This window comes from Camponotus floridanus, unplaced genomic scaffold (genome assembly GCF_003227725.1).
Source record: "Camponotus floridanus strain SB8 unplaced genomic scaffold, Cflo_v7.5 scaffold39, whole genome shotgun sequence".
In the NCBI taxonomy this organism is placed as follows: domain Eukaryota; kingdom Metazoa; phylum Arthropoda; class Insecta; order Hymenoptera; family Formicidae; genus Camponotus; species Camponotus floridanus.
In genome coordinates, this window is record NW_020229536.1 from 1,618,713 (window position 1) to 1,632,843 (window position 14,131).

A 14,131-nucleotide genomic window follows, 5' to 3' on the forward strand; every position below is an offset into this window, starting at 1 on the left:
AGAAAAAGAGAGCTGAAACAATAACAATAATTGTCAGCAATTAGCAATAATATATTATCTGGAAAATACATAGGATATTAATACCTTTTTGGCAAGATATCATTGCTTATTTACAATGCTTATTCTTTCATATATTATCTTTTTCGAAAGAATAAATCTTTTTCCTAAAACATCTCATGAATATGTAATGTTTAATCAAAATGTTTATATAACAAAAAGATGTATTTTATTAATTAATTTTATTTAATATTTGTGCTGTCATTATTCTTGTAGAAGAGATATCTTTGCATATTTTGTAATTTATTGCTTTGGAATAATTCTACTCTATCAATATATCCGTGCGAACTACTTACTTATTAATTTATGATTTGTGCAGTTTTTTTTCTTTACGAACTAATATTGCACTTCCGGCCTCTAGCATATCGATTTTAGATTACCATAACTGATAATTTCGATAGCAAAAGTTGCAGTTCGCTTTAAAAAAAATGCATAAATAAACTTAAATTTTTATCATTGTCTAAAATAAAAACGCTATCACCTTAGATTCATTCCACACGGCTTGTCTAATTCATTATATAACTATTATACATATAAAAAATAATAAATAAATAGAAATAAATATATAATATAATATATGTATTATAGTTTTTAAAATTATTTTACGAATATAATTAGTCACTATATATTACAAATATTGTAAACTTCTAAAGTCTTCTTTTGTGTTGTTTCATTAATTTTTTTAAATAAATATTAACACTAGATATGTGTGAGTGTGTGTGTTGATATAAAAAATATCTTGGAGAGAGAGAGAGAGAGAGAGAGAGAGAGAGCGCTTTCGTAATAATTTATACTTGAAAATATATTAGTATAAAAAATAGTAAAAGCGCACAGAAGACTCTCAATTTTTTAGTCTTGTGAAATGAGCAACAAGAATGTATCAATTACCCGCTTGATGAACTTTTAAGCGCATAGCGCTTTCTATTGTATTATAATACTCTTACAAAACTATTATAAACTATCTGTTTTAATTAATTAATTTAAATTAATTTCTCTATACTGGCCTTAGAATTTTCCTGTAAAGTTGATGTGACTATATAAAGTTTATATTTCGATTTACGAAAATTCAAAAGTTTAATAATGCTAATGCATTTTATCATCCTGTTAATATTAAATTCAATATTAGATTTATTCTATCTACCGTAGAAAATGGCAAAAGTTTTTGATTTTTACTTACGCCCTAAAAATAATGTTACATCCATAATGTAAATGTGGCATTGATAAAAACAAAGATAATGTTGATGAGAAGTTGCTCTATGAGTTGTTCTAATTTCTACGATTTGATATTCTTATTAGAAAATTGCGATGATTATATCATCTGCAAGTCTGCGAACAACGGGAAAATATGCCGAATGCTTTTTACAATGATTTTAAAATATTATAAATAATATAAATAATATGTAACGTTTATAAATAATATTTTTAACGTATACCTAATATTGTTTACCTAATATTGTTTCATCATCTCTATCTGATGGAAACATCGTCATCGCATCATATATTTCAACAAAAATTGAGTATTCTAATTTTAAAGGATCAATCTACTCTAGAAGCAATATAAAAAATTGATTTTCAGAAATTTTGTTTAAAGAATATTAGAAATTGAAACTTTTTAGAGTTTTTGTTGAAGTTGAAATGGTACACGTCAGTAAATTTAAATCTTGAATATTTAATTTTTAATATGACCTATGTGTTCAAAAATACATGGTTCAATCTGTTCTTCGTATAATTATTTAAAATGAAAAAATCAATCTAGTTTTAATCTGTAGAATATTTTTGGGATACTAAAATTATTTTACAATAAGATATTTCAATTTTGCTGAAATTTCAAAAAATATTAAATATTCATTTTTTAAATTCTAACTAGACAATGTTCCAAAAATATCCTATTAGAATAAAAGAGATCGAATCTTTTCATTTCATAATTATACTAGAAATAGTTACACTGAGTTTTTAAACACATTATGCGCAGAAATTCATATTTAACAAAAAAATAAAATAAAATAAAATATCCAAGATTAAAAAATACTACATACTTTAAAGATTGATAAAAATATGTATGAAAAACGCTGAAAAGTTCAACTTCTAATATTCTTAAAAAAAATTCTACAATTATCAATTACTTATACTGCTGAGTAAACTCTTAATAGATCTTCCGGCGGATCTTTGAAGAATTTTCCATCTACTTAAAATGTGAAGGCACTTCAGTTATGATATCAAACTGCATTGGCTGTTACAGGGCGGCAGGACGGTGACGAGGCTCTCAGTCTCGCTGTCACTAGCGCTGAAATTGGCTCTCTCCAGGACCATCGTGGCCTCGTTCCTCGCGTTGGAAAACTGATAATACGGAAAAGGATTCTTCCCGTCCAGGTCTACACCAGAGTCGGCGCTCTTGGACATCTCCGACAGTTTGCGAAAGTTGCCGAAGAATACGCTGTCAGTGCCAATGCTTTCAGCACCGCTCTCACTTTCGGCACCATCGCACACCGACTCGGTCTCGTCGGTCTCCTCGGATACGCTGCTCACTTCGTGTCGCAATAATCGCTTGCGAGAGCCGTTGCTGTCGGTGCTACTGAGATAGCCGCTGTCTTCAACCTTGACGTGGCCGCGTCGATTGTCCGCCACCAGCGGTATCATCATGTTGCTCGCACTGGAATCGCAACTCCTCGAGAGACCCATCATCAATTGTCGCGTTCTGGAACCGTTCTGCGCTCTGCTGATTAATCTGTCTTGATCTCCCCGGCGATGTCCATCGATGCTCCACGATCGAGTCCTAGTCTTCGCGGAGCTTCTGTGATGCGAGAAACTTGTGGCAGGCCTCTCCTCTTCGACGTTAATCTGGTCTTCATAAAACCTGTACCTGTCTTCGGAATCTTCGACCTCGATTCGCGTCTCGCATGGACAATCCCTGCAGCCATTCGTCACGGTATGGTCGTCTATCATCTCGTCGAGGAACGTCAACCCCATTAAAGCGACGTCTTTCTCACTATAAGACTCGTACTCGGTCGCCATGTCGTCGACAAGTTGAATTTGTGACGCGCAGAGACACGTCTGGTTCCCTACATGATATTCGTTGAGTTTCGGGACAGGAGCGCCGTTGCTGGCCGTAGGGTCACCCGCTTCGACAGGTCTCCTGTCCCAGACGTTTTTTGACGGCGATGGCGGCGGCGGCAGTAAAAGTTTCGCGTCCTCGACGCGTCGCGGTGGCTTCGGTCGTTGATAGATCTCTTCCGTGGGCGGCAATGGTACCACGTCCGGCTGATTATGCGGTTTCCGCTGTCTTTTCGCTTGTCTACTATCTGGCGTCAGGTACTTGCACTTCTTCCACGATAGAATATCATCACTCGAATCGCCGTTTATTCGACATTTGGAATCGTGACTATGACCTTGTGTGATCGAGTGCGATTCCTTCACATTCGATTTAAGCTTCGCCTCGTAAATTTCTCGCAGACTCCCATGACAGCAGCGTTGTCGCGCTGCGGAGGAACTATCGTCGCGGAAACTGCCCTTGCTCCTCAGCAGGATTTGTGCCGGTCGCTCCAACGAGTCTACAAAAACCTCGTTAACCATATCTGTCTGTTCGTATTGCATGTCGTCATTGATTCGAAGCTTCATCGGCTTCCGATCAAGAGTATCCGGCTCGTACTCGGACTCATCAAGCTTAACATAATTCTCAGGTGAGTCTTGCACTCTGATGGTCAAATGGCCCGGATTCTCCGGCTCGTACTGGATCTCCGGACCACTGTCGTCGCTGCAGGCGGGACTGGCATAACCGTCATTCACGTAGACCTCACTTACCAGCGAATACGCTTCCGATCGCTGATTGCTGATCAGTTCTGGTAAGCTGTTGTAGCAGTTTCTTTGGATAAGGATCTGGTTATTAAGTTTCGACAGGGTCATCTCACCGGTACGAGTATTGATGACGGCGTTTTGCATCGTCAATTCTTCGTCCATGGGCAACGCCGTCGACAGAGCCGGACTCGATTGATTGTCCGTTGACTGATCGGGCGATGTCGATGATTTGCTGCTACATTTGGAACGCTCGAGACTGTCCACTTCATAATTCCCGATTGTCGCGCAATCGGTTGACTTCACGTGATGATGATCCAACGCTTTTACATCCACCATCTCGCGTATCACGGCGTCCATGATACGTTTCGCGGTGTTCTTCGCACCAGGTAGTTCGTTGATCATGTCCGGAAGTTCCTTTTTCCTCAATGGTGGTGCGCTCGGCGCCTTCGACTTCCTCGATCTCTTCGGAGCGGAATTGTTCTGCAGCTGTAATTTCGGTTTCTCGGATTTTTCAGTGTTACTGGACGACGATCTTTCCGTCTTCGCCGATTTCTCGTCTTCGCTCTTGCTATTCTTATCGTCCTTCGCGCTCTCCTTTATCTCATTTTCTATGGCTGCGCTCTCCTCCATCTGCTTGATAAAGGAATTCTCGATGGCTTTGCGGACTTTGGCGTTTATCGCGTCATCGCCAGCGGTGAATTGAAACGGCGTTCCGTTCATGCGCTTGCCGCGACCGTAACGATCGTACTCGGACTTGTCGAACATGGACCTGGTCGATCGCCTGGACACGCTATGACGGTCGTCGTTCCCGAGAATCTCACTTTTAACAGTGATATTCTGGAAGGTCTTCAACATCGGCGGATTGTCCTTCCACGATGATATCGATTTGCCGGCGAGACTCGCGCGATCGTCCGGATCGACAAAGTCGCGTCTCGCCAACTGTTTCAGATACTCCAAGTTCCTGGCGAATGTCCGCGCGTTCTCCTGGAAATTCCTGCGCGTGTCCTCGGCGTCTCGCCAGCTGTGTCGTGGCGGCCGCACGTCTTCCAGCCAGGCACGCACTTTACTTTCACCATGGGTCGGCAAATCCGGCACAGGGAGCGCGGGCAGCTGTCGAGGGGAATCGCTGCTACATCCGGGACACCCGGTGCATCGTTGGGATCTGCGCGATTTCGCGACCGAACCATCCTGAGCGGAGTTTGGCGTCACCCTCTGCTGATGTTTGCTCGACTTTGCCGACTCGCATCGCTCGGAATTGCTCTCTTCTTCCGGAATACCTATGTGTCAGATACCATTGTCAGTAATGATGAAATGAAAAAGGAAAAAGTTAATTATTCTTAATTATAAGTCGTGAAAGATACATAATTTTCAGAAGCCTATCTCATGAGATATTCCTAATCATTTTCTTTTAAAGTATCTTCTAATATCTTACATTTCTAATATATATTCCTAATCAATATATATTCCTAATTATTTAATATATCTTATATTTCTAATATATATTCCTAATCATTTTCTTTTAAAATATCTTTTAATATATCTTATATTTGTTAAAGATTGCTCTATTTTTTTCATTTATTTAGGACATGATATCTGTTTTTTTCAAGACTCACCGTTGAGAGTAGGAACGAATCTTTTCGCAGCCATCTTGTGCTTGGCGATGGAAATAACTTCTCGGATTTTGAGCAGGAACTCGATAGCGGCCGGAGGTGGGGCCTAAAAAAATGCCAGGCTGCTTTCAAATTATCTTGTCGCTGGTCAAATAGACGTAGACGAATCGAATAGACCTCGGAGGTGCCATTGATAAAACATCGAGTTTGAAAACGTTAAACCCGCGAATGGAAAATAAGCAACTTTCCTTCACCATTCCACTAAGCAACTCACCAGCAATAGCTGTCGATCGAAGTACGCGGGATTGAAGTATAGCTTCCTCCGTTGAGCACCTGGAAGAACCGGTACATCCTGCTGATGCGGGTTGTCAGCCGTCTCCACGACCCGTACATCCTCTTCCGGCAGCCTCTCGCCCAGAATAGAACCCGAAGAGAAGAGCCCTTCCGATTGCTCCAGATACACGCAGTGTGGATGAACGATCGCGGACGTTATCTGCTGGAAGAGGTATATCTACTGTCAATCGAGAGATTCGCAAGTCGGGTAGCTTTTTATACTTCATATACTTTGAAAGGGAACCTCGCAAAATTATGAATCCGATCTTCTCTCGCACTGAATTCTTCAAATTCGCGCGATTAATCGATATCGATCGATTCGAAATTATCTAAAGACTGATTCTTCGAATGAAACGCGACCACATTTCGACTGTTTGAGGAAAGAAAGAATCGTGCCAGGTGGTAGCGGTTCGCAGAACGCACTGAAATCACGTAGTGCGTGATACTCCGACAAGCGGTACGGTGTAAAAGTGGGATGCACCTCGCCTAGTTGGGATGGCACGGACTAACGGAGCGCAAAACTAATGCGCTAATTGGATGCGTTATTAAACGCGCGCGGTGATCCGGCGAAGATGAATGGTATCTGCACTCGAGAGAGAGATGCCGCGAATCCCGAAGAGATAACCGAATAATTTCGTCTGCATTTCAATAAACACGTAACATCTCCTCGACGTGTACAAGCTACCGTCCAATTACGCGATAGAACAAATCTATCTACAATCTCCTCCTGGCACTTCTCTTAATTAAAATTGCTCGTGATTCTCGATTGTGTAAAAAACAAATATATTTATGTATGAATATACTTTTATTGTGTACTTTGCAGAGCAATTCTTTCGGATAAAATAATTGCTCGAGGTGAAACAAGGTGGGAAAAAAAATTGACAGCTTACTTACGTTCTCGAAACCCTGTTCGTTATCGCTGGGTGGCAGATCATCGCCCAAATCACTCTCGGTAAGTCCGCTATTCGTGTCGCTCTCAAAGTGTCTCGTAGCGGCCAGCAACGGATTATTCTTGACCAATCCACCGCCATCTCGACCGCCGTCGAGAGTGATGTTCGCCTCCTCGATGGATTTTCTCTTCGCCCTTCTGCTGTGTAAATATAACGATACGCTGGCTACGTATATGAGAGCTAAGATAACGGAAGAGAGACCAATGGCGATGTATTCCGTAGCTGATAGACCTTGAGACACTTGGGATGTCGATGCGAACATCACTTCGCGGACGTCTGTCATGGGAAAGAAAAGTATTTTTAGCACGGATCATTTCTTAAAAAGTCTGAATCATCGCTTAAAGTATCTTCATTAATAAATAATCGCAGTATTTATTCGATCATAAATAATAAAAAATTAAATCATGTGAATCCGACTTTTATTTCAGGAAATGAGAGTAAATTTTAAGAACACATATAAAATATATTGGAAGAGGATTTCAGATGGGCCGTAAAAAATACCCTAAAATAAAAGGACACTCGGGGAGACCAACTAAGTATTGGAAAGGAAGGTGGACTTTTATCTTTCAAGAAAAGAAAGCAACCGATGGCAGAAGGCCATGTTGAAAGACAAGACAAAATAAGAAGAAGAGAAATTATAAGAGACCCTTCCAGCAAATAAAATGAGAAATATTCGAGAAATATTAATGTAACGTTTCATAAAATGTACTCATAAATACGTACTATTTTTGGACGGTGAACCAGCCACTCTAAAGGCCACGCACGGTGTAAAAACGCCGCTGAACGTCGACTTGGGTGACGCGTCTCTGCAGACTAATTTGGCCGTCACGACTCGTCCTTCAGCAGCATCTCTTAATCCGGCCTCGCCGATCCACTAGAATAATCGATCAAAATAGTAACGATGGTGTAAATTCGAAGATTACGTCACACGAGCTTCGAACACATTATTCCGCATTTATCGCGAGATGGGTTCGCGTGTTCGATATATATAAAATACAGAAGGAAGTAGTAAAACCAGTCAAGTGTATAAAATGAAAATTAGATCGAATTAGGAAATTCTCTCTTTTCCCCTCGAGCGCGAGCTAATTACGGTAATTGAAGGCACCATCGGCGCCGTTGAAGCTTCCCGTTTTGCATCATTACCAATCGGTGTCGCAGCTGATACCGAATCGGCAATCTTGGCTCAGCTTGGTGTCATAAATGTCATACTTCTCTCCTGGACCAGCTATCATCCGTCGCTATTTACGCGACTAATTACGATCTTGCGCTGTAATGACGGAGTAATAAGTCATGTGAAAAATTCCCACCGACCTGGAGGAATGTCCTGCCCTCGTCCCGGAACAATCTGAAGGGCGGCTCGGTGTCGGAAAGGTTCCTCAGTTCGGACCATCCCACCCTCCCCAATTGCTGGGCACCGGCGATCCCGCATACAGGAGTGGTCACACCTAGTTTCGGAAGGTAATTTATGTCCGTGTTAAGAGCGATCGTCAGCGAGCGAAACGAGGCGAGGGATAATGAGCGAAATGAACGCCAACGGGGCTCTTCTCCGGAGAGAAGCGCGTAAAGAGAATTTTTATGAAGGCTGTACTCTAGACTTTCGTGTTTCGCTTCTTCTCTTGAAAATGGAGAGAAAAAATATGCAACTGCTATCGATTTGCTTTACTTCTCTCCTTTTAATGCCAGTTACATTTTGTTTTGCACACAAAATTAAATGATGTTTTGTTTGTGTTGAATATAATTCAATTTTATTACGAGTCTCAGTCTAGTACGAAAAATTGATGACTGATTTTTTGAAAATTGTTTTGAAGAATATTTGAAATTGATCATTTTCATGTTTTCATTATATTTTTATTCATATTTAATTAGTACATACACAGAAAAAAAGGACATCTTATTTTGAATTTCTTATTTTGAAAATATATTTAGTTTTAACATGGAAATCTCGAAATGAAATTATATTGCGTTAATTAAAGAAAAATATAATTGCTCGAATAATGCTTACTTGAATGAAATCATTTTATATAGTTCAATCAAATATATTCCTATGATTTAAGATTTCCTTGAATGGAAAAGAAACAATGTTAGATAGAAAATAACATTTTTAAATCAAGGATTATAATTTTCTTAAAGTAGAATTAGATAATTAGATATTCTTGAAGTGACAATTACAATATTAAAATAAGACTAGAATATTGTTGAAATTTAAAATTATTAAATTCTTCTAAGAAGATTATCAATTGTTGTGTATATACGAAACAATGAACGCGTTAATTTAAGTATATAAGTTTTGATTTGACACTTATTATTTTCTGTATTGATTTTTTAAAATTATGATATTCTGTTTTTTTCATGTAATTGTCTAAAATAAAGAAATTCAATCTAGGTTTTTATTTCGTAAGATTTTTTGAAATACTGAACATAATTTCAGAAAAAAATAAAAAAAATAAATAGTGTCAGTTTAAAGCAGTGGTTCGTATTGAATAAAAAATGCTAATATCTAAGACTTAAAAATATTAATTGTTTAAATATAAATAATAATGTAAAACACCAAAAAGATCAATATTTAATATTCTTCATAAAAATTTTAAAAAAGTTATTAATTGAAAAATAACAAAGTGGTGTCATTTAAAAATTAGATATTTCAATTTGCTGAAATTTCATCTATTACTTGAAAATCAAAATATTGAATAAACAAGCTAAATATTCGTGATTTAAAAATACTGATTTATTGTTTAAACATCAATAAAATAAAAAAAATCTAAAAAAAAGATCAATTTCTAATATTTTTGAGAAGAAATTTCCTAACATTTATTAATTTTTCATACTGCTAGAGTAATCTGGATTTTTAATTTATTCTTATACAGTAAAAGAATATTTATCCCGTCGAACTACATAATTAGTGCTCAAGCTGCAGAATCGTTTAGTAAGAATTTACCTTCAAAGCGAATCTCTGCTTGCGGATATATTATCTGTCCTCGCTGTGGAAGGAAGACATACGGTACTCTCTCCACGTAACCGTTGTTGCTGACAAATCCCGCAACGTTGCACTCTAAAAATATAAAAAAAATATAAGATTTTTTTCAGCAACTATAAAAAAGTACTCGTGCAAATTATAATAAACTTTTATGCCATCTATTGCATCAATTAATAAAATAGATTGTTAGAACAATCGTGGAGTGCTTAAGCCTTAATACATGAATATCAATTTGTTCAGTCTTTATTTTTGAAAGAAGATATATAAGTATGATATATCTTATATCGAGAAATTAAATAAAATTGATAAAACACCAAATAAATCTTTTATTAATAAATGTTTTTAATTTATTATGTTTTAATTTATTATGTTTTATTATGTTTTAATTTATTAATAAAACATCAAATAAATCTTGCATGCAATTCGTTGACGCAGTGGCAAGGAATAGAATAAGAAAATAGAATAGATTATACAAATCATAATTGAACAAAAAAGTTTGTAAACTCTCGAAACAAATATTTTTCGTAAAAATACAGAATTAAGGTGTCTCTGACGATGATGATTACTTTTTTCTGCGCAATCGTGCATGTTCATTTTACCCAACAATTTTGGCGAGACAGCTTATAATTTAGGGCAAAATATCGTCCCCGGCCAAATAGCCGTGCGTTTTGCTCATTTGAATAAATTGCGCGAGAGTATCTTCAGCTTATACCGAAAATCTCGCGGACCCCGGGGAAAAACACGAATGCGAATTCCGCGAGAGGGATATCGCGCAAAATGTATCGAGCATTTCTTTTTTTTTCAACAGAGAGAAAAATCACGGTCAGGAGACAGCATAACAAGGTGTCTTTGAAAAGGTGCACTATAATCAGCTTATTATCGAATTTTTATAATAGCAGTTGCATGCAAGGGCACTTTGCATGTAAGGGAACGCGGTAATCTTCGCTTCGAAATAGAAAAGAAATATTTGCCATTTTTCCGTCAATCTCTCTCTTTCTAAAAAAAAATTGATTATATTCTTTGATGAAAAATATTTAAAAAATTATTATTCTTTTTAAATATTAAAAAACTTGAGAGAGATTTCGCTTCAAGTCACAATCATTGCGTAGTCAGAATCTATTGTCAGAAAAATTGAAATGATAGCATTCTACTTACATGTAACATAAAAACAATATTTAATATTATATTTAATATTTAATATTATATTTAATATTTAATATTATATTTAATATTTAATATTATATTTAATATTCGCAATATAAGGCAGAAAAATTTTATATGATATTTATTCGCATTGTGAAATACAGCCTCATGCATAGTCGCATCTGTGACTTTATATTAAGTTCGACTTCGCAGAAAAGGGAGATGCTAATCGACGAGTATTTATTACCAGTCTCTCAAAAGTCCGAGTTCACAAATTCGGTTAACCGCATATTTGATTATGCAAACGCCTTCCTCGAATTAATCTTCGGTATCGATGCTCGTCGCGAAACGAACATAAAATTCAATACCCTCCAATTTCGCGCGGCGCGTAATGTTTGGCGAGTGGTTGTGTATGTTTTTGCAATTTCTAATTTACATTGTACATTATTGGATAAAGAGCGCGATAAATCGGTGAGTTCCCGACGAGTAAGGTCTATCGGATTTAATTATACAGCATGGCGAGAGGTAAAGGAACGTTCGGAGAACCTGTTCGATGGTCGAACGGAGTCCGTTTGCGCGCTGCGAATTTATATTCTCCATATTAAAGCCCCGTAACCGGCCGCCGATCATTTATGAATTATATATCGGCGTTTTCGCACGAGTGACGATGTCCGAAAATGTCCATGTCGGACAATAACTTTTCGCACAATTGCAGTCGCTGTCGCGATAACGCGCACTTATTTTACGAAGATGTTTCGCGACGTATTATTTAAATTTTCTCTACTCCTTGCTCGAGGATAACTTAATTCCACGAAATACACATCATAAATTGTCCTTTGCAATTTACGTGCATATAATGCACATAGGACATGTATATAAAATATATATTATATATATATATATATATATGAGCGGAAAAACAAAATGTTTTTCCAATGAAAACTCTTATCAACTATTTAAAAAAAAATAATTCAAAATTTTTATGTAATTTATATATTTTATAGATCTTCTTAAATAAAATGAACTTTTATTTGAGCTTCTTAAATAAACTTTTATTCGAAACATTATTTTATAACTGCATCATTTAAAAAAAATAATCGAGTGAAAACATTTAAAATTTTCTTTTTTTCCCTCTCTCTTTTTCTTCTTTCCAAATTAAACATGTAAATGATAAATCAAAATATAATTAAATATGTAAGAGATAAAAAAAATATGAAAAATATATTTCAATATATTTGATATATTCAAAATAAAAAAAAATGAAAAAATTTATAAAATAAACTAAAAAGATCAAAATCTTGGGAATAGAAAAGTGTCGATTTCGCAAGAAACAATGACAGAATAAAAGCAATAAAGAAAAATGATTTATGAAGTCCCTATCGAATAAATTCTCTAAATTATTCCTTTCTGAATAATAATATATTTTAAATTATTTTTTTAAATAAAAAAATTAGCATGATTAAATAGATAGAAAACTGACTAAGAGAAGTTAAGTCTAATTAATAGCAACAGTCGCGATTCTCGATTTACGGCTACTTACACTCCCGTATTCTACGGGGTCGGATAACGATCAGCTGATTAACGATCGTCGAGTTCGCTCCACGCGAGCAAGGGTCAGCAACTGCGAATCCTGATCGCATTTGAACTCTGACCCTTCCGGCATAAGACGACGACGAATCTACCAAACTAGATGTGGCGTCCGGTTCTCTATGGACCGGGTGATAGATAATGTCATCTCGCTGACCCACGATCGCGCTAGGCCTCGATAAGGCTCAGTTGCTTGCAGTCAGTCGTGCATACAGATCCCGTATACTTTCCGTATTTTTTTTGCGATGTTTCTCGCATGTTTCTCTCCACCAATATTGAAATAATTAATTAGAGGTTGTATATGTCGGTGACCATTAGGAAGTTGATGAAACTAAATAGCTGTTATTTTATAGCGAGTTGACGGAATGATATAAATTAAACGCACACATTTGTAGAAAAAGACCGTTATTTTTATTATCGCATGACGCAAAAGGTGTACATTTCCTACGAATTTGTAAAGATAAACATGATGAAAAGGGCCGAAAATTCGATTTAATGATATCTATTTTCGAAATGGAACGACCATTTGAATTTGCATAGCCAACGAGGCGTTAAATTAAAATTAATGAGTTTTAGGTATATAATCCTACTCGATGTAATCCTCATGAAATTAATAGGGAGAAAGTTATAATTTAGTTTCAGCAATTTTCTGAATAATTATCCAATCGAATTTCCGACTCTTTGTCATTATGTTTAAAAAATTCACAAATATATATTTCTCTTGAACTATAAACTAATGTTAAAAAAATTATTTTATTTACTCACTATAAAATAATAGTTACTCACAGTTTTAGTAACTTTCTAACAATATATACGATATGGTTGATGAATTAATACACGCGAGTTCGCATATGATTGTAACAAATTATAAGAGGTCTGTGTGTAATTCTGTATCTAAAACGTAATAAGTAGAAGAATATCGCAGCGTTAAATACCGGTATCATGAATAATCATAATGTCATAACTTATTAATTAGTATTGAAATACAGCGTACTTAGGCATATCTCAAAATTATCATTTTATGTCTTCATATAATATTTAATAATCATATAATATTTTTAAATATAATAATATATTTTTTCATAAATATTTCTTATTAATACAATAAAGAAAATTAAAAAGTTAATCCATTTTAATCCATTAAAATTGTTTTTAAAAAAATAAAAAAGAATTAGTTTTTAATTTATCAAATGTTTACATTCGTTAATTACGAATGAATGTAGGAAACCGATTATAAGACATTTAATGATAGTACAGATGTTATAAAAAAATGCATATATGTGTGAGAAAAAAAAATAAAATTATGAAAAAATGTTTATAAAATAAAACATTTAGTTTTCTTTTACATCTCGAGTTATTGAGATCTCTGAAGTAATATAAAAATATATATATGAATAATGTGTGTATATGAAACTACATATAATGTTAACTATATCGAAGCAGATTTTACTGCTCGATGACACGCGGCGATAATCATGGGATAATCAGCAAATTAGTTTAACATACTTGGTTTAACGTACTTGGTTAGCGAGATTCTTCTGCGTTTCCTGATGATAATTGCGAACTTGAGCGTGCAATGTATTACGCATCTGCGTAAGATCATCGATTATAAACCGGTGACAGCAGACGAGAAAACACTGAAGAATAAACGAACTGGACGTTTTCTTAACGACCCATTCAAATCT

At 35.9% G+C, this 14,131-nt stretch overlaps 1 protein-coding gene across 2 annotated transcripts in view; it reads right to left on the bottom strand.

Moving 5' to 3' along the window:
• Window positions 1-2,191: 2,191 nt before the first annotated feature.
• The window catches only part of LOC105254943, a 95,290-nt gene continuing 83,350 nt past the window's right edge, over window positions 2,192-14,131 (bottom strand). Inside the window, exons 6-12 of one of the 2 annotated variants that reach the window (XM_025411312.1) lie at window positions 9,678-9,791; window positions 8,054-8,187; window positions 7,466-7,616; window positions 6,687-7,018; window positions 5,734-5,952; window positions 5,463-5,565; window positions 2,192-5,126 (exon numbers count right to left, since the gene is read on the bottom strand). In XM_025411312.1, coding sequence (XP_025267097.1) covers window positions 2,266-5,126; window positions 5,463-5,565; window positions 5,734-5,952; window positions 6,687-7,018; window positions 7,466-7,616; window positions 8,054-8,187; window positions 9,678-9,791 — 3,914 coding nt within the window. In that variant the 3' untranslated portion in view covers window positions 2,192-2,265. Of the gene's footprint in view, window positions 5,127-5,462; window positions 5,566-5,733; window positions 5,956-6,686; window positions 7,019-7,465; window positions 7,617-8,053; window positions 8,188-9,677; window positions 9,792-14,131 lie in introns of both variants that reach the window. The other variant, XM_025411311.1, reaches the window with a different exon arrangement.